This window comes from Fundulus heteroclitus, chromosome 14, assembly GCF_011125445.2.
Source record: "Fundulus heteroclitus isolate FHET01 chromosome 14, MU-UCD_Fhet_4.1, whole genome shotgun sequence".
Taxonomy (NCBI): domain Eukaryota; kingdom Metazoa; phylum Chordata; class Actinopteri; order Cyprinodontiformes; family Fundulidae; genus Fundulus; species Fundulus heteroclitus.
The window spans coordinates 7438504-7457035 of record NC_046374.1 but is presented as its reverse complement, the minus strand read 5'-3'; the positions used below and the strand labels follow the sequence as shown (position 1 = coordinate 7457035).

General features: G+C 44.5%; 2 protein-coding genes across 5 annotated transcripts; one reads left to right on the top strand and one right to left on the bottom strand.

Moving 5' to 3' along the window:
* Positions 1 to 1465: 1465 nt before the first annotated feature.
* LOC105925564 (RNA-binding protein 4B) lies at positions 1466 to 9209 on the top strand. 3 transcript variants are annotated; one of them, XR_001166185.3, is made up of 6 exons: positions 1466 to 1569; positions 1990 to 2418; positions 3141 to 3803; positions 5501 to 5571; positions 6656 to 6728; positions 8961 to 9209. XR_001166185.3 is itself a non-coding variant. In XM_012861480.3 (4 exons), exons 2-3 carry the CDS (start codon positions 2010 to 2012, stop codon positions 3779 to 3781), a joined length of 1050 nt encoding a protein of 349 aa, XP_012716934.1. In that variant the 5' UTR covers positions 1466 to 1569; positions 1990 to 2009; the 3' UTR covers positions 3782 to 3803; positions 4116 to 4768. The 3 variants fall into 3 exon arrangements, 2 of the variants coding, with proteins under 2 accessions (XP_012716934.1, XP_012716935.1); XM_012861480.3 differs by lacking the exons at positions 5501 to 5571; positions 6656 to 6728; positions 8961 to 9209 and adding an exon at positions 4116 to 4768; XM_012861481.3 differs by lacking the exons at positions 5501 to 5571; positions 6656 to 6728; positions 8961 to 9209 and adding an exon at positions 4116 to 4768 and having other exon boundaries at positions 1479 to 1578.
* A 1030-nt stretch (positions 9210 to 10239) lies between these two features.
* Positions 10240 to 11305, bottom strand: LOC105925539 (TRAF-interacting protein with FHA domain-containing protein A). Of its 2 annotated transcripts, none has more exons than XM_036146206.1 (2): positions 11116 to 11305; positions 10240 to 11011 (listed from the first exon to the last, which is right to left on the bottom strand). In XM_036146206.1, the coding sequence occupies exon 2, from the start codon at positions 10978 to 10980 to the stop codon at positions 10417 to 10419; it is 564 nt and encodes a 187-aa protein (XP_036002099.1). In that variant the 5' UTR covers positions 10981 to 11011; positions 11116 to 11305; the 3' UTR covers positions 10240 to 10416. The 2 variants fall into 2 exon arrangements, with proteins under 2 accessions (XP_036002099.1, XP_012716899.2); XM_012861445.3 differs by having other exon boundaries at positions 10240 to 10999; positions 11116 to 11299.
* Positions 11306 to 18532: the final 7227 nt, after the last annotated feature.

Below are 18532 nucleotides of genomic sequence, written 5' to 3'. Positions count from 1 at the left end.
TGTCACCTTCAATACTGTCCTGTTGTGTAGTCCAATGCTGCAAAGCATTTAAGGAAACTTCAAATCACTCAGAACAGAGCAGCTAGAATAATAATCCAATGTCCTTTTGAAACAAACATGCATCTGATGCACAGCAAGCTGTCCTGGTTGATGGTAGAGGCAAAATTACAGGTAAGCCTTTTAATGTTTATGCACAAAGTTCTGATTCACCAAGGGCCTAGTTTTGTATGTAAAAAATGTTATTTAGTGTTTTTTTTTTGTTTGTTTGTTTTTTACACAGATGAGCAAATGCATTGAATAGTCTTTGATTACATATCATACACATGCAGAATAAACTACATTTATAAGGAAAATCAAAGGTCACTTAGTGGAGTTATAAATTGCCTATACTATCATCACACCTGTTTGAATGTTTTTTTTCTTCTAATGTAAATGTTTTAATGTATTTTGTGTGTTTTATTGTCATATATACATTGTAGTTTTATACTTTTTGAGGACCCCATGAATACTAGCAACCACTTTGTGGGAGCTAATGGGGGGGGGATCCAAATAAAGAATATCCAAGTGTAACTCATATGTTCAGATTTAAAGTCAAAAATATACATCCCCAATTAATTCCTAGTGATTAAAAAAGTAATTCAGTTCTTAATGCCAGTTGGTTTAAGCATTGAGTTCTTAACTTTACAGCCACTCCTCTTGGGTGAGTGAAATTCAAAACTATTTTTTTGGAGTAATCAGAACAAAATTTCAGTTTATGGCCACAATCACAAATGCTACACTTGGAGAGGGGTGAACAAGACCTTTGAGAAAGGGTACATCTTGTGTGTTGTGGAATACAAATGTGGATTGTATAGCTTATATGAGAAAGTTGGTCAAAATTCATGGCACTGTAAAGTTAGCGAATGATCAGAAAACCTCAGATGGAAATTTGCTTTCATAAGCCAGTAATGTGTGCTTGGAGTGTATTTTGGTGTCCCAACATGACAATATAATATATGATCCAAAACACAAGCCCTTCTCTCTGGTTACAATAGAAGAAAAAACGAAGTTTCTCCAATGGGGTCTAACCTCAGTAAGACAAAGACACTTTGGGGATGTCAAATGTGCAGTTCATGCTAAACAGACCAAGAGTTTAAAGGAAGAAGAATTAACGTGGCAGGCCTATCTACACACTACTCCTAATCAAAATCGACGATGTGGTCATTTGGCTATTGTTTTGCGAGCATTACTGGTTAGGGAATTGTTGCCCAAATTAATGAAAACATTTTTTAATTTTATTTTTTATATATTTTATCAAACTTCTAATTTCTGTTTCAAACAGTGCGTGAGTTACGAAGAGAAAATAAAAATAATTCGCAGAACTTGTTGAACAGGAAATCTTTTACGTAACCTACAACTGGCACGAGAGTCCAACCCTTTCCGCGTAAACCTTTCTTCAACCAATCACAGTCCGTGACTGTTGATTGGCATCGGCATCCACCAATCAGATTCCTACCCCGCGCATACCGCCACCCGCAGCTTCGATATTTGTGTGACTGGAGTTTCTTTCGATCTCGTCGTCCCTAAATCGTGAGTAAGGTAATTTTCATTTCTTCTCGGTGATAATACTTTATCTCCCACACCTCCATGTTGGGTTTTGTGCAGAATACGGCTGCCCGAACCCGAAGTTGTATTTGATAGCAAGTGTAAACGCTGTATGGTTAGTAGCTAATGTTAGCTTGCCGTTAGCAAACCGGCTAGGAGCTCCGTGGGCAGGAAGCGTAAACGAATGAGCTCTTTTTTTTTGGTTTCTTGTTTAAAGTTGTTCCTGTGTTTTAAAGCTCCGTTTTACGTGGAAATGTGTCGAGTTAAACCTTGCCTTCCCCTTCGCCGCAACTTCAGACTTTAGCTTTCCCGATAATGGCGCTCTAGTTTCGCCATTACACTTCAGCTTTCTGCCCATCAACCCCCGTTTCCCCCTCCTCTCTTTCTCTCCCCGTTTCCGCTCAGGACGGTACACCGGAGCGAGCATGGTGAAGATTTTCATTGGCAACCTTTCTCCGGAAACGGCGAGAGAGGACATCGAGGCTCTCTTCGTCAAGTACGGCACGGTGACGGAATGCGCGAAGTACAAGAACTACGCCTTCGTCCACATGGAGGACCGCAAGTCGGCCACCAAAGCCATCCGCGAGCTCCATCTGCACAAGTTGGACGGCAGGCCCATCAACGTGGAGCCCAGCCGCGGGAAGAACCAGGGTCCCGTGAAGCTGCACGTCGCCAACGTGGAGAAGGGCTTCGACAACGAGCTGCGCGAGCTGTTTGAGGAGTACGGCACGGTCACGGAGTGCGCGATAGTCAAGAACTTCGCTTTTATCCACATGCCTCATCACGACGAGGCCATGGATGCCATGGAGGGCCTGGACAACACTCAGTTTCAGGGTAAGCAGAGGGGACCGAGCCGGGCTACGTGGCTGGAAAGGGGATGCTGTGAGGAATTCAGCTCACAAACTGACTCCCACATCGCTGGGATTCAGTATGGCTAGCGCGATGCTTTACGCGTTCAGCTGTTGATTTTAGTGTCTGTGGCACATGGCTTGTGAAAGTCCACGGTTTCGGTCCTCAGAGGATTAGAATATCGTGTAAAACTTAGGGCCGGGAAACATTGAGATTTTTGATAAAGCTTTGATTCATAGGCGCCTTTTTTCTAGTTACTTTTTAGTAACAAGTAAAAAGTAACTTCTAGTAACTTTTTAGATTGAGGTAAATGTCCGCACTCAGCCTAAAAGTATCGATGAATATACTTTTTCCAGCCCTAGGTAAGGACCAATAAAATGTGTTTTTAATTGGGGAAACGTTATGATAGCCTACGCCATCACTTGACCGCTGTCCAGCAGACAGGAAGCGGAAGCATGAACTAAAAAAAAAAAAAGTAATGGTTAAGAGAACTGAGAGTTCTTATGCAGTTTATTTATTTTTTAAAGATGGTCTTATAATTATCGGCAACGAATGCTTGAAATGTATCATTGTGTGTAATGAAGAGGGGCAGTTTCACCTTTTTAAATGCAAATAAATCGACTCTGATGACAGGCTTAAGGGGCTTTCCTGGCAACGTCTACATCCAACATCTGCTCTTTCTTTTTTTTTTTTTTTTTGTCTCCTAGGAAAGCTTATTCACGTTCAGGTATCCAAAAGCAGACCCAGAGGGGCTCCCGAGGAGGAGGAGGAGTACCCCCCTCCACCAGGCAGAGGAGGCTTCTTTCCTCCTCCCCCTCCTCCGTATTACCCGATGGCGAGGCCCGAGCCCCCCTTCAGGGAGCGCATGTCTGCGTACCCCCCGCCCCCTTCCATGCCTGCGCCCCCTCTACCACCACCGCCCCCTCCCGTGAGGCGAGCACCGTACCCCGACCGTGGTTTTCCTGAAAGGGCCCCCTACGCCCCGGTGGATTACTATGAGAAATACAGGGCCCGCCCTTACAGCGCTCCGAGCTACGACGATAGGCGCATACCCCCTCCTCCGCCTCCTTCGTCGCCTATGGTTAGAGAACGCCTGGGGATGGCGGGGCCCGTCGACCCGTACGAGCGGCGCCCCCTGCCGCCCGCACCCTCTTATGCGGCGCGGGACCGGAGCCCCATCAGGAGAATCCCCCCTCCACCCGCCCCGGCGGCTGGGAACGGCTATTCCTACGAGCGCTCTCGACTGTCGCCGGTGACCAGGGCTCCAATGTACGCGGTCCCCCGGCCCAGGGATCCCTATGCAGAGAGGATGCCTCCCCCGCCTCCACCTCGCTACGCAGGCTATTAGAGGGGCCCGAGTGTAACACAAGGTGAGAGCTGAGAGTGTTTACTGTTGTCTGGCTGACGTGTTTTTCTTATTTTTTTTTTTTGTTTTTTTATTATTCATAAAGCCCTAATTGCGTAAGTTGAGTTAGAATCCGACCTCGTACCGGTACCACCAACTAAAGCTATTGGTTCCTGCCGATCCTCTCCAGCCATCAAACAGGCAACCGATCACTTAAACCAGACAGAACATGCAGGTTGCTGCTTGAGGCTTGCAATATTGGCTCATTACAATCAGTTTTGCGCGGGTTCTTGTCAGAACGCGCTCCTTTGACATGTTTCGTGTGCTCTCTTCCCAGGTTTTAGAATATGACAAGGTCGTCGTCGTCTGCTGATGCACGTGGCGCTATACACCCAGCACGTCTATGGCGGATCGCGTTGCGTTCGCCTGAGGCTAACAGGAAGATATTGCGGACGGCCTCGTATTTAAAAACACACGACTCCATCTCTACGGTTTTCAAGAACTTTGTGTTCCTCAACTTGTTTTCTCTCTTCCGATGTTCTGTAGGTGTTTATCAGAACCGATACTGAGACTGTTTGGAGTGTGACGCATTAGTCGATGGCTGAGAACCATACTCTGTTCAGACCTTTTATAATAGCCTCTGGGAAACTCTATTTTCATAACAAGGGATTGCCTTTAAATCCAAATCTGTGGATTCGTTTAAGTTTAAGCTTGTTGGTTGATTTAAAAAAAATGTTCAGTAATTTAAAAATCAGTTAAGGAGTGCTTTAATATAATACCTAGTGTGGGTGGCTGTCCAAAAATCTTCCAAATTGCGACACTTGTTGGAAGGACCTCAAAAGTTCAGTGTGTTATTTTTTTTTTTCTTGTTACACTTTGTTAAATTTGATTTTGCGGAACTATGATCTGTAGGCCCACTCTGTGTGAATTGTATTTACCTTTCCAAGTGGCTTTTTATTTCAAGGCTTTTAATAAACAAATGAAACCAAACGCGACTTTTAACTGTGAAATTATTCCTGGTTGTACTTGGTAGGCAGCCGAGGAGCTCAGTCTAGGCGTTGTGCTGCTCTCCCTCTTCTTCCTAAAACCCTGGTTAGTTTTCATATTTTATTGAAGTCTTTCTGCAGGTTGTTAGGAGACGACCAGTTTGGAGAGGGACGATCAGTACGCTCAGTACCAATATCTCTCGGTAGCGCTCTTGGCGTTAATCCTCAACGACAATTTTTAAAACTTTAAAAGTGCTTTTGCTGACCTGTTTGGCGCAACGTCATCAATCATGTAGATTGGTAAGTTTCTAGCCAAAATCAACAGTCCAGCGAAAAATGTCCCTAAAGCCGGATCCGGTACATAAATCCCAGTCTGCGCTAGAGACCGTGCTGTTGGTGTGAAGCTACCGCCTCATTGGTTGTCTCCATTTGCTTGACGTCATGGCGATCCAGACCGCAAACCAACCAGCATCCGTTAAAGCGAAGAGCAAGTCTGGTTTCTCGCTCGAACCTGTTGGTACACCGCTCGCTTCCTCCAGCTCCTCTTACTTTACCTGCTACGCTATGAATCATGTTCGGGGGGGGGGGGGGGGTGCTTCTGTTCTGGTGACTCGTTTCTTTTCTCATTTCTTCCCATCAGTCCCACTGTCCGTTACGCTTCGAGCTTTAACAACCTTTGTCTCAAAAATCTGATTGCTTGCACCGTTGGTATTCTTGGTATCTGTGCTCTTTGTAGGTGGTTAAACGATCTGCCGGGGGAAGCGGGTCCCTGGTAAGTCACCCCTGATGTCCAGCAGGAGGAGCAAGGTAACTATCGCCTCAGCTGTATTACCGTTTCACGGTAGAGATGCACCGATCCGACACCCAGATCCAGCATTGCCATCAATTTTTTTTATTAATATACTCAGCAATCTAGTTACCTGGTTTGAAACGCGATGTAAGTCATACCGCACAGTAGCTAGTGATGAGCAACCGCCAGACCGAGCCAAGTCTATTTGGAAACACTTCAAACATGATGCACCAACAACTCCGACTGCAAAACAAATTGGGAGGGGTGGTGATAAAGTTTGTAAATTCACCACCACAGACTTAAATTAACGCCTCCAAAGGCAACACGCTAAAGAGCCTCCTTTAACAATGTCAAGCTTGATCCCCTCACTCACGTTGCATTGTATACGGTTCCTTCATTCAAGAGTGGTGTCGGTCGATGCCCTCAGCCCGGGTATCGTGTCAGACTGGATTGAGAAAAAAAAACTGGATCAGTGAGTCTACACTCCAGGTTAAAAGTTTAGAAGCAACACAGTTTTAGTGCAGACAAAGCTGCTTTCTTTGGTAGCCTTTAAAACAATGGAAACAATGGAAGGATGGTGTTTGGAGTCACTCTTAGCTGTAGCGTCGTCTTCGGTGCACTGGAGCAGTTTGCTTAGGATTGGGTGGTGGTCAGGATGGAGTCCTCTGCTCTCTGGAAAAGGGATTTCACCACCCTGGTCATGGATATCAGTCTTACAGGCTGCGGTGGTCAGCACTGGTCACTCTCAGGGTTTTCCTTAAGGTCAATCTGGGAAAATGTCTTTACCCTGGCTACTTTGTCCATTTAAGAATTTATTGTAGAATTCAGATCCAGGCATGGTCAAGTGCCTTTTTCTACTGCTGAGTATTAAACTGAGAGGGTGGGGGGTCATCTTGAGAGTTTGGTCTCAATTATAAAGTTGAAGATTTTTTTTTTTTAATTAGCTCTAGATGGTTGGCTCGCCTTTGCCTTACTTCCAGACGTTTGTCCTGCGGTGTACATATGTATATGTCGCATTAGATGTTTCTCTTAGTATTGTTCTTTGTTTCTGGAAGTTGATGAAACCATTTGGTGGTCCTGATGCTGTGAATGTTTCCACAGGTTTGTCTGTTTACCGGTGAAGTAACGGAGAACTCCAAGATAACCGGACTCTCAGATTGTTCAGTATCCTGAGGTAAGTCATCAAGAGTGAGAACGGTTTCAACCTGAAACAAAGCCACAGCGTCTCTGCTGAATATTTGGTCCAAGACTAAAGAGGAAATATTCAAATATCTCTGTTAATAACAGATTTCAGAAACTTTCTATTCTTCAGTAAACCAAAGGACTGGGAACTGTGAAACACTGTGTGTACCTCTCTTTATATCTTCTGCATTTCACTCTTAACATGCTGTTGACAAACTCCTGGGCCAAACCTGACTGCAGGGTTCCCATGGGTCCTTGAAATCCTTGAAAGTTTGTTAATTTGAAAAAATTCAAGGCTAACAGCCACAAAAAGACACGTTCTTGAAAGTTGATTGTTTTTGGGGTTGGAAATTTCCCATGGATGAAGACCGTTGCTGTCAGTGTTATTATTTTTTGGTTGTTTGCCACTGCATTTTTGTGTTTCCTGTACATGGTCAATGTAGCTAATGTGTGCGTAACAGTACATGCATTGGTGAGTGCAGTCGTCTCACTGGGGAATTGGTGAATTGCCAGTCACATTAAGTCAGTCATGGAGTTGGCATGTAATGATATTTCAGGATGCCTGGCTTGCCAAAGAAAGTTATGCTGAATGGTTGTAAAAAGACCCAAAAAAGCAACATTCAGCCATGTGCAGAGGCTGCTCCAAATCTAGGTCAAGGTTATGGAAGAAGCTGCATTGTCCGGCCATGCCGCAGTAGTTCATCACAAAAAGGCGCTTTTGAAATGAAAAGCTGGTACGTCATTTCTTTATTTCACTTTCTAACATCTGCTAACAAGTCGCCAACGTGAATGAAGGAACCTGTCCCGATGCGTGATGGTGACTCCTTAGTTCTTGCTGCTTATGTTGTCTCAAACTATTAGTCTACAGTTAGCCTAGCTATGTGTGTGTAAGTGAGGGGTCAATGGTTGAACAAGAACTTACATTGTGTCGGGATATTGAATGGTTGACAGCTATCATACTAACGCCTTGACCTCCTAAGTTAAAGCGAATCTTCCTTTACAAAAAAAACCTGCAGTTTTTTTTCTACAGTATTACTGCTGCATACTATAGCATTACTGCATTAAATGCAATACTTTAGGCACAAAACTATTGCAGAACTGCAGTGTTGCCATTGGCCCTCAGGGGCACCAAATCTGGAAGTTATGGACCTGGCGCCCCTAGTGGTTAAAAGTTACACCGTGCTGCTTTAAAACTGTGTATGAATAAGCTATACGGCTGTAGCCGGAGGTAAATGCTACTGTGTGGTCCTTGAATTTGGAGAAACTTGTCCTGGAAAACCCTTAAAGTCATTGAATTTGGAGAAACTTGTCCTGGAAAGCCCTTAAAGTCATTGAATTTGGAGAAACTTGTCCTGGAAAACCCTTAAAGTCATTGAATTTTGACCAAGGTGTGTGAACCTTGTGATTGACGTGACCTGCTTTTGTGTCATTAGGTCTTGGAGATGATGCTTTGTAAAAAGTGACTGGTTCAAAATGAGGTCAACTTTTTGGGAGTTGGTGTAAGAAGTAAGCAGCACTGATGGATCAAATGCGACATGACCACTCAGACTGTGGACACTATCTGATACGTATCAGAATTAGTACCATATATGGAAGTGGCATAAGTCAGATTTTTTTTGGGGGGGAGGGCGAAAAGCTCGGAATTGGGATGTTCACACTGCCATGAAAAAGACGGCTATGAGTCTCATATGGGCAAAAAGATTGGGTTCGGGTAGCTTTTCCCTGCAGCGTGAACGTAGCCTTATAACACCCATGGGAAATGAAGAATGAGCATTCATAGTGGAGACCCTCAAAAATGCAAAAGCAGACTCTCGGTGGGCGGGGGGGGGGCTACATTTAAAGTTAAACTGTACAGTGGAAGAGAGACAGTTGTCAGGAAGAGAACAATGCAGTGCGATTGTTAATAGATGAGGCATAGTCAGAGAGAAAAATAAAATGTTCCAGTTGAATACAAATAGTCCTTTAGCATCTGATAAAGTCAAATGTTCCAGTAAAAAGAGACACTGTGGAGCTTTAAAGAAGGGTTTCCTTACACGTTGGGCCATTAAGATTCAGTATGATGGTGGCTTTATTTAGGAGGCAACCTGTGCACATATGAGAAGATGACTTTATGCGCACCCATCCCTTTCCTAGCCATCACTAAGCTAACTAGAATGAGTGAACTCAGCATTAGTGTCCCTGCCAAATGGGATTTCCAGTGCTTGATATTCCTCTGTCCCTACAGGAGAACAGCTCATCCCGTGGGAGCTGGGAGGGGAATGTCCCGAGCCTCCAGAGGACCTGAGTCACTTATTCTTCACGAATCAGGACGACACAGCGAGGAGTTCAAGGACAACTGGCAAAACAGTCCACTACTGCTTACATTTACGTTCTGTGACACCATTCTGTACAGCAAATATCATGTTTCACATTTCTTTTTAGGACAAGTTTACTGTCTGCATTTTCCTGATTTTTTTTTTTTTTTTTTTTTTTTTTTTTTTTTATTAAAAATCAATTGGATACTTTGGATTATACGTGCCTTTTTTATTTTATTTTTGTGGCCTTTCTCTGTCACAGTTGTTGTTCTACAAATGCTTGAAGGATTAAGATTAGCCCTTCCAGATTAAGGCTGGCAGGGCTGTAATTACCACATTTTTAAACTCATGGTAACCACCATAGAAAGTTCATCCTGATTTTTACATGTTGAGAACATAAGTTGAGTTTCATCAGCCACTGTTACCTTTATTTTGCTTAACATGTACAGATGTGCTACTAATCAGTAATGTGAGGGCCTCCTGTAACACTGAAGCTGATTCTAGTCTGTAACTAAAATCTCATCAAGTGGTGAACTTGAAAGGGAATGGTTTAGTTCAGAACAGCATGGCAAAGTTTGTTTTCTGTTCCTCTTTTGGCAACATTTATCAAGGGAGTGGTTTGAGTTCAAATGCTGGGCTCTCAAGAAATGGTGCTGTTGCAAGGAATCTTTTTTTTTTTTTTTTTTTCTTATTTTTCCCCATGCTCAGCAGCTCTTGCTACGGTCTGCAGAGCGGAACATGTTCCGGACACGGCTGCCTTGTGTCCTTGAGAAAACTTAAATTGTCGATTTCACTTTCTGTTCATTTGTAGTAGAAAGGTTGGAAACTTCTTTTTTTTTTTTTCCAGCCTTATCTTTGAAATGCAGAACTAGTTGCACAATTTGTGAATCACCATTATGAGAGTCTTCTTAGTATGAGGGTTAACATGTTTTTATGTGTTACGCCTAAAAAAGCAACTAATGTAAGCGGTGACAAAATCTACTGGAGCATCATTTTCCATGTTTATACCTATTATGATTGAATGCTGCTTGACTCCATCACAATGAAATGTCAGAGAAAAAAAGTTTAGATGTCCATTATAGTGTAACACCCAGATTATAAATGACCCTTTCCTGTTTTTTTTTTTTGTTTTTTTTAAGTAAAACTCTGCTTTAATACTCTTACCACTTAGTTAAATTGTGATTTTTAAGAAAGACTACAGGGAACGCGTTAGAAGTAAAACATCTTTTATGGCTTAACATTAAATACAACTTTAAACTGGTACAATATGAATGCCTTCATATAAAGAGCCATGACAGGCGTTGCAATGTAACAAATAGAAAAACTGGATCGTGTCCCAAAGATGCCGCTGACAGACAGTAAGTCTGCATCAGTCGGTCCTGTTCATCACGAGTAACAGATGAGAGTCTCATCAGTCTCCTGAGGACCTGTTTTCCCGAGCCAAGCCGTGTCCATGACAGGTGCCCTCCCCGGCTCACTGCTGCATGTCTCTCTGGACGGGGACACTGGCAGCACCTCCAGGTCCACCTCAAAGCTGGCCTTGGCCTCTCCGGGCTCCCGAACGATGAGCACCTCGTACTCTCCGAAGCGGATCAGAGCCTTGTCCGGGAGGTCCATCTTCTCCAGGTGGCCCAGCGACGAGCCGTTCACCGACAGTCGCCCCCTCTGGCTCAGGTTCTGGACGCTGAAGAGGATCTCGGGGCTCTGGGGTGTACGGTAGGCGCTGAGGGCCAGCTGCTTGCGGGACACCCGAGGGTCAGCCAGACAGTAGGTGCAGGCCTGGGCGTCACGGCCCAGCCTGAGAGGATCATCAGCAGAGTGTCTGCTCCTGGTCCCCAGGGGCAGCAAGCTGTAGAGACCTTTGCAGCTCTGCTGCGGGTGGTACAGCTTGATGTGGAGCAGAGTGAGGAGGTCCTCCTCTGTCTCCATCGTCTCAGACCCGTTCTTCATGAGGAGATCCTGAGCCAATCTGCCAACAGATCAGAGGTGTCAGATGAGAAAGTAAACAGAATAAGAAATGCGCCATGTGAGTGATTTTTCCAGGCTAAACTAACAAGTGTCGGGATGTTTTTTTTTTTTTCTTACCTGAACTCTTTCTATAAGTTAATGAGACTCCCGCCTGGCTTTCACTGAGAAGAAACTCCTCAGAGCAGCTGCTGGTGTGAACCTAGGAACCTCTCTTCTCCTTCAGAGTACTGAAAGCTGTTGTTTAGTCCTCTCTCACTGGTGACGTCATTTTCTTGAACGCCCCCTTTCTGACCACACTGCTTTCACGTACACGTCCGGAGTTGCTGAGGAAGTAAAAAAAGGCAGTGAATGGGGAGGACTTCTCTCATATTTTGGTTTTAAAATAACCAAGGAATGAAATTATTTTATACCAGATAACAACAAAAACAAAATATTGATAGATTTAGACCAAGATAGACATTAGAGACCAAGTCTGGTAGGGTCAGGACAAGAGAAAAACGACTTCATTCCCCGCTTGTATTTTCACCACCTTTCCTTCGTGGCTGCCCGGAATGCAATTTTACAGCAAGACCTTGAAAGCGGCATGAGAGCATTGGAAATTCCTCTTTGACGCAACGTTAAGCAGGGAGGAAGTCAGTTCTCGGTTTCACTTTTGTCTCGCAGAATAATTCACAATTTATCTGGGGAATTTATCTCTAGACAAAGCGCCCATTATGTATTAACAAGCAGCTGTGCGCTTTTTTTTAATTTATTTTTTTTACATCTAAAACTATAAAGAATGTTGCTCTTTTCTGTTGGACATTTAGAAAAATACGACATTAAAGTAAGTTCGAATGGCAAAAATATAAAAAAATGATATCAATGGATTTAACGCTTAACCCTTTCACTTGAAATAATGCATTTAGATGGAAGAGTAATATGGTGTGGAGATTTCAATGCTCATAGTTTAATATGGGATTATAAAATAGATGAAAATGGAATAGTTATTGAGGAATTAATGGAATCTAAAAATCTAGTGTGTATTAATAATGGAGATGGAACAAGATTAAACATCAGGACTGGTACAGAATCTACTATTGATCTTACATTAGTTTCTGACTCACTGGCAGGATTTTGTTTTTGGAATGTTAAAAATACAACTATAGGAAGTGATCATTTTCCTATAACGGTTGAAGTGGGCATCAATATACAAAAGGAGGATTTTGAAAGATTATGTAACTGGTCATTTAGTAGATAATTTTATGGAAATTGACATGAATCTTGATATTGATTCATTAAATAAAATCTTTTGTAGTTCAATTGTAGAAGCTGTTCAACAGTCAGCTCCAAAGAAAGGAGGGATACATAAAAAGAAGATTGTTCTATGGTGGACGACAGAATGTGACCAGGCTATTAAATCTCGAAATAAAGCTTTTAAAATTCTTAAAAGAAATCTGAATTTTCTAAATTTTATTGAATACAAGAAGATTCAAACTATTGTAAAAAGGGTTATAAGAAATACAAAAAGAGAATATTGGAGAAATTATTGTAATTCATTAGGAAGAGAAACAGATATAGGGAAAGTATGGAAAATTATTAAACAAATGAACGGTATGAGAAGGGATAATAGTTATCCAGTTTTAGTTAGCGATAGAACAACGGCAGTTACTAATGAAGAAAAAGCAAAGATGTTGGCACAAACATTTGTACAAATACATAGTTCCAATGATATTAGTGAAGAGTGGAAAAAGGGTAGAGTTATAACTTTATTAGAAAAAGACACGATAAACAGAGAAGAAGGAAACAGTGTTATTAATATCAGTTTTTTTATAGCAGAGTTAAGACGAGCCTTGAGGAAAGTTAAAATATCAACCCCAGGGATTGATCAAATATGTTATATAATGATAAATAAGCTAAGTGGATATTCAAAATTAATATTACTAGATATCTATAATAGAATATGGGAATATGGGAAATTACCTAGAAGTTGGAAAGAGGCTATTGTGATTCCAATTCCAAAACCGAGTAAAGATAGCTCAAAACCAGAAAATTATAGACCTATTGCATTTACATCATGTTTAAGTAAAATTATGGAGAAAATGGTAAATGAAAGATTCATTTATTTTGTTGAGTCAAAGGGTACTTATCAAATTATCAAAGTGGTTTCAGAAGAGGAAGGAATACTATGGATCCAATTTTGTGTTTACAACATGAGTTAACCCCTCCCTGGGCTGCCACCTTACCGTGGTGGAGGGGTTTGAGTGTCCCAATGATCCTAGGAGCTATGCTGTCAGGGGCTTTAAGCCCCTAGTAGGGTCACCCAAGGCAGACAGGTCCTAGGTGAGGGACCAGACAAAGAGCAGCCCAAAAAGCCCCTTATGATGAGTACGATTATTGGATCTCGTGTTCCCTCGCCCAGACGCGGGTCACCAGGGCCCCACTCTGCAGTCAGGCCTGGAGGTGGGGCACGTTGGCGAGCGCCTGGTGGGACCTGGAGGGATGTGGTTGGGAGGAATGGCCCACCTGATCTGAACTTGAGTGGTGTTCTGTTGTTGGACTTCTGTGCTCGTCATGGATTGTCCATCACAAACACCATGTTCAAGCATAAGGGTGTCCATATGTGCTCTTGGCACCAGGACACCCTAGGTCGCAGTTCAATGATCGACTTATTTGTCGTTTAATCTGATCTGCGGCCGTATGTCTTGGACACTCGGGTGAAGAGAGGGGCGGAGCTCTCCACCGACCACTACCTGGTGGTGAGTTGGCTCCGATGGCGGGGGAGGAAGCCGGTCCGACCGGGCAGGCCCAAACGCACTGTGAGGGTTTGCTGGGAACGTCTGGCAGAGTCCCCTGTGAGGCGGAGCTTTAACTCCCACCTCCAGTAGAACTTTAAACACGTCCCGAGGGAGGCGGGGGACATTGAGTCTGAATGGACCATGTTCCACGCCTCTATTGCTGAGACGGCTAGTTGGAGCTGTGGCCGCAAGGTTGTCGGTGCATGTTGCAGCGGCAACCCTCGAACATGTTGGTGGACACCAGCGGTGAGGGAAGCCGTCAAGCTGAAGAAGGAGTCCTACCGGGCTTTTTTGGCCTGTGGGACTCCGGAAGCAGCTGATCTGTACCAGCAGTCGAAGCGGCAGGCAGCTCGGCTGGTCGCCGAGGCAAAAACTCTGGCATGGGAAGAGTTCAGAGAGGCCATGGAGAAAGACTTCCGTACGGCTTCGAAGCGATTCTGGTCCACTATCTGGCGTCTCAGGAGGGGGAAGCAGTGCAGTACCAACACTGTTTACAGTGGGGGTGGTGTGCTGCTGACCTCGACTCGGGACGTCGTGCGTCGGTGGGCGGAATACTTCGAAGACCTCCTTAATCCCACCAACACGTTTTCCATTGCGAAAGCAAAGCCTGAGGACTCTGGGTCGGGTTCTCCCATCTCTGGTGCTGAGGTTGCAGAGGTTGTTAAAAAGCTCCTCGGTGGCAAGGCCTCGGGGGTGGATGAGATTCGCCCTGAGTACCTTAAGGCTCTGGATGTTGTGGGGCTGTGTTGGTTAACACGGCTCTGCAACATTGCTTGGACATCGGGGGCAGTTCCTCTGGATTGGAAGACTGGGGTGGTGGTCCCCCTATTTAATAAAGAAAGTGTTTTGGCAGTGTTCTTAGATATAGAAAAGGCTTATGATATGATGTGTAAAGAGGGACTATTGATCAAGTTGAGGAAAATGGGCATTTGAGGCAGAATTTATCATTGGATAGAGAACTTTTTAGCAGAACGGATAATACAGGTAAGAGTTGGTAAGAGTCTTTCCAGGAGAAATGAAATAGAAAACGGAACCCCACAAGGCAGTATTATAAGTCCTCTATTATTTACAGTTATGATAAATGATGCCTTTAAAGAAATAGTAAATGAATTGGGTTATTTATTGTTTGCTGATGATGGAGCTATTTAGTAACGTGGAAGGAATGTTAAATTTATTGTAGGGAAAGTCCAAAAAGCAATTCATAAGATTGAACAGTTATCTTACAAATGGAGTTTGAAATTTTGGTAGATTAAACAAAAGTATTGCTTTTTACTCAGAAAAGAGATCAAGAAGTACAACTGAAGTTATATAATCAAGATCTAGCGAGAGTAAAGAAATTTAAATTCTTAGGAGTATGGTTTGATGAAAAACTATCCTGGAAAGTGCACATAGATAAGGTTATTGAAAAATCTAAAAAGATACTTAATATAATGAGATGTTTAGTTGGGTATAAATGGGGAGCAGATAGGAAAGCTATAAGATTAGTTTATATAAATCTAATTAGATCTACAATTGATTATGGAAGTATAGTGTATGGATCAGCATCGGAGACAGTACTTAAAAAATGGATATCATACTGTCAGGATTCTCTGTGCTGCTCTACTCTAACTCTATTCCACAGGTGTGTCTGGTTGGCTGAGGAGGCGTGGCCCACACCTGCAGCTCGTTGCAGGCGGCTTCCTCTGGCTTCTTAAGCAGAGCGCTGACAGATGGAAGACGCCAGAGCCTTAACCAGTCGTGGTACGACGTGGCCTCTGTCCCTACGCTCGGACACCAGCTTGTGAGTTTTTGCTCTTCGTTTTTTGACTAATTTTTGGATCTCTGTTTGCCTCAGATTTTTGTGCTTGGATGCACTCACCCGTCTTGACGTCTCGTTCCGAAGAAACAGACCAGCAGAACCGCCTGCTCAGATTTTGCTCTGGCGCTCCCCTCATACTTCCTGGATGTTACCCAGCGAGGCCTGAGTTCCCCTCTCCCGGTTCCTGCTGGTTCTGCATTCACTCTGGTCAATCCATCTGTCAACCGTTGCCGACGAGGTTCGCTCAGGATCCCTCGCCAGTTACATCAGCCGCCCTCAGCCACCAGCCGCCTAACTCCAGCTGAGTAGAAACATAGAGTATTCCCGACGCTACTTCTTCCCGGTTAGGTCCGCCCGGCTAAATGGTAAGCAGCGCACTTCTAGCAATTCCCCTGGTTCAACTTTCAGAGTTTCTGACTTCCTCTTTCTTACAGACTCGCCAGCCTTGACGTTCTGACCCAGCCGACTCACCCGTAGTCCCGTCCTTAGATCTGCCTGTTTCTTAAAATAAACATCTTAAACTGTGCTTTGCCTCCCGATCGTATCTGCATGTGGACTCGTCACCTGAAAACCATGACAGAAGAAGGCTCTGGCCACCAAAGTCCAGCGGATACGTTCGGGCGGCAGTTAGCCGCACAGCAAGAGCAGATGCAGTCGCTAGGTTTAGCCGTAAATTCAACACAGGAGCAGCTTCATAGATTAGCCGCTCAGTTTAGCCAGCTCATGGACACAGTTACTTCCGCGATGACGTCGCCTGTCACTCAAAACATTAGCACCCCGCCTCCCGTCGCTCCGAGCACTGATAATCAGCTTTGGGCTCCGCCACTTGAGGGCGCGTCACCTAGTCCGGATAAATTCTCTGGTGACCATGGGAGTTGCGGAGGTTTCCTTTTTCAGTGTAAACTGGTGTTTAACCGATCCCCCCAGACTTTCGCCTCAGATGAGGTTAAGATATCTTATGTATTACGACTCCTAACAGGTAAGGCACTTAGTTGGGCTGAGGCTCGATTCCCAGATTGTCAGTCATTCGGGGTTACTTTTCAGGAATTCGTTACCGAGTTTAAGACTATTTTTTCGCCCGAGTTAGATTCGGCTCACCAGTCTCGTCATCTCCTTTCGTTAAGACAGCGCGGTCGACGCGTATCTGACTTCTCAGTGGAGTTTCGTACGGTTGCCGCAGCGGCGGATTGGCAACCAAGACCGTTAAAGGCAGTATTTTTTCAGGCTCTTGATGAGTCCCTTAAGGATGAATTAGCCCGGGTGGAGGAACCCGGGGATTTTGAGGATTTTGTGGCGCTAGCCATCCGGTTGGATACCCGGCTACGTAGTCGGAGCCGAGTTAGACCGAACCAAGTCATGCGATCATCCACCTCTTCCACGCTCACCCATAGGGAACCGCGGTCCGCTCCATCACCTCCCGAACCCATGCAGTTGGGCCAGGTTGGTTTAACCAATAAGGAGCGTCAACAGCGCTTCGCGGGCAACTTATGTCTATACTGTGGAGGGGGAGGTCATTTCCTTAAGGATTGTCCGGTTCGGCCAAAAGATCCAGTCCACCGTTCGTAACGGGGAGAACGGTGGACGTTAATAGTTCTAGCCCCCGAGTAGTTAATAAGGCGCCATCTCCTTCTCGCTTACATTTACCAGTGACGTTAATGTTTGATCAAGATACTTTCGATGTCTCGGCTCTAGTTGATTCCGGTTCGGACTTCAACCTAATTGACCAAACCGTAGTGGATCAGCTTCGTGTGCCGGTCGAACCTTTACCCGAGCCTCTCCGGGTGTCGTCTTTGGATGGGCAGAGTTTAACCTTAATCACCCATCGCACTCGACCTCTAGTAGTGATAGTTTCGGGTAACCACCGGGAACAACTTTCGTTTTTCGTGTTCCCTGTAAAGCGTTCACCCGTTGTTTTGGGTTTAGCCTGGTTAAGTGTCCATAGCCCGCAGTTTAACTGGACCGAGTCCCGATTAGAATCTTGGTCTCCAGCTTGTCATTCTCGTTGCTTACAGTCCGCTCGCCCTGTATCTGTTACCCCTTCCCCTGAGACAGAATCTGGGGACGTTATTGACCTATCGCTAGTTCCGGAGGAATACCACGATCTTCAGAGAGTATTCAGTAAGACTCAGGCTTGTTCTCTTCCCCCACATCGCCCTTACGATTGCGCTATTGACCTTTTGCCTGGGGCTCCACTACCGGTGAGTCGGCTCTACAACATCTCCAGGTCAGAACGTCAAGCGCTCGAGAAGTATATAGGGGAATCTCTAGCTACGGGGTTAATCCGTCCTTCATCCTCCCCATTGGGCGCCGGTTTTTTTTTCGTTGGAAAGAAGGATGGAACCCTTCGACCATGTATCGATTATCGAGGGCTTAACCAAATAACCGTTAAGAACAAGTACCCGCTCCCTCTATTATCCTCAGCCCTCGAACCAGTCCAGAATGCTAAGATCTTCACTAAACTTGATCTGCGCAACGCTTATCATTTGGTTCGGGTGAGACAGGGGGATGAGTGGAAGACGGCCTTTAAGACCCCGCTAGGTCACTTTGAATACTTAGTCATGCCTTTTGGTTTGTGCAATGCCCCGGCAGTTTTTCAAGCATTAGTGAACGATGTCCTTAGGGATTTTCTGAATGTTTTTGTTTTCGTCTATCTTGACGATATCCTGATTTACTCTCGTGACCTAGAACAACATAAACAACACGTCCGTCTTGTTCTCCAGCGATTATTAGAGAATCGCTTATTTGTTAAGGCCGAGAAGTGTGATTTTCACCAGTCTTCTGTTTCCTTTCTTGGTCTGATTTTAGAGGGCGGACAGGTGAAGTCTGATCCGGAAAAGATAAGGGCAGTGGTGGAATGGCCTGTTCCTGAGTCGCGCAAACAGCTCCAACGCTTTCTTGGTTTCGCTAACTTCTATCGGCGCTTTATCAGGAACTATAGTCAGGTAGCATCTCCTTTACATGC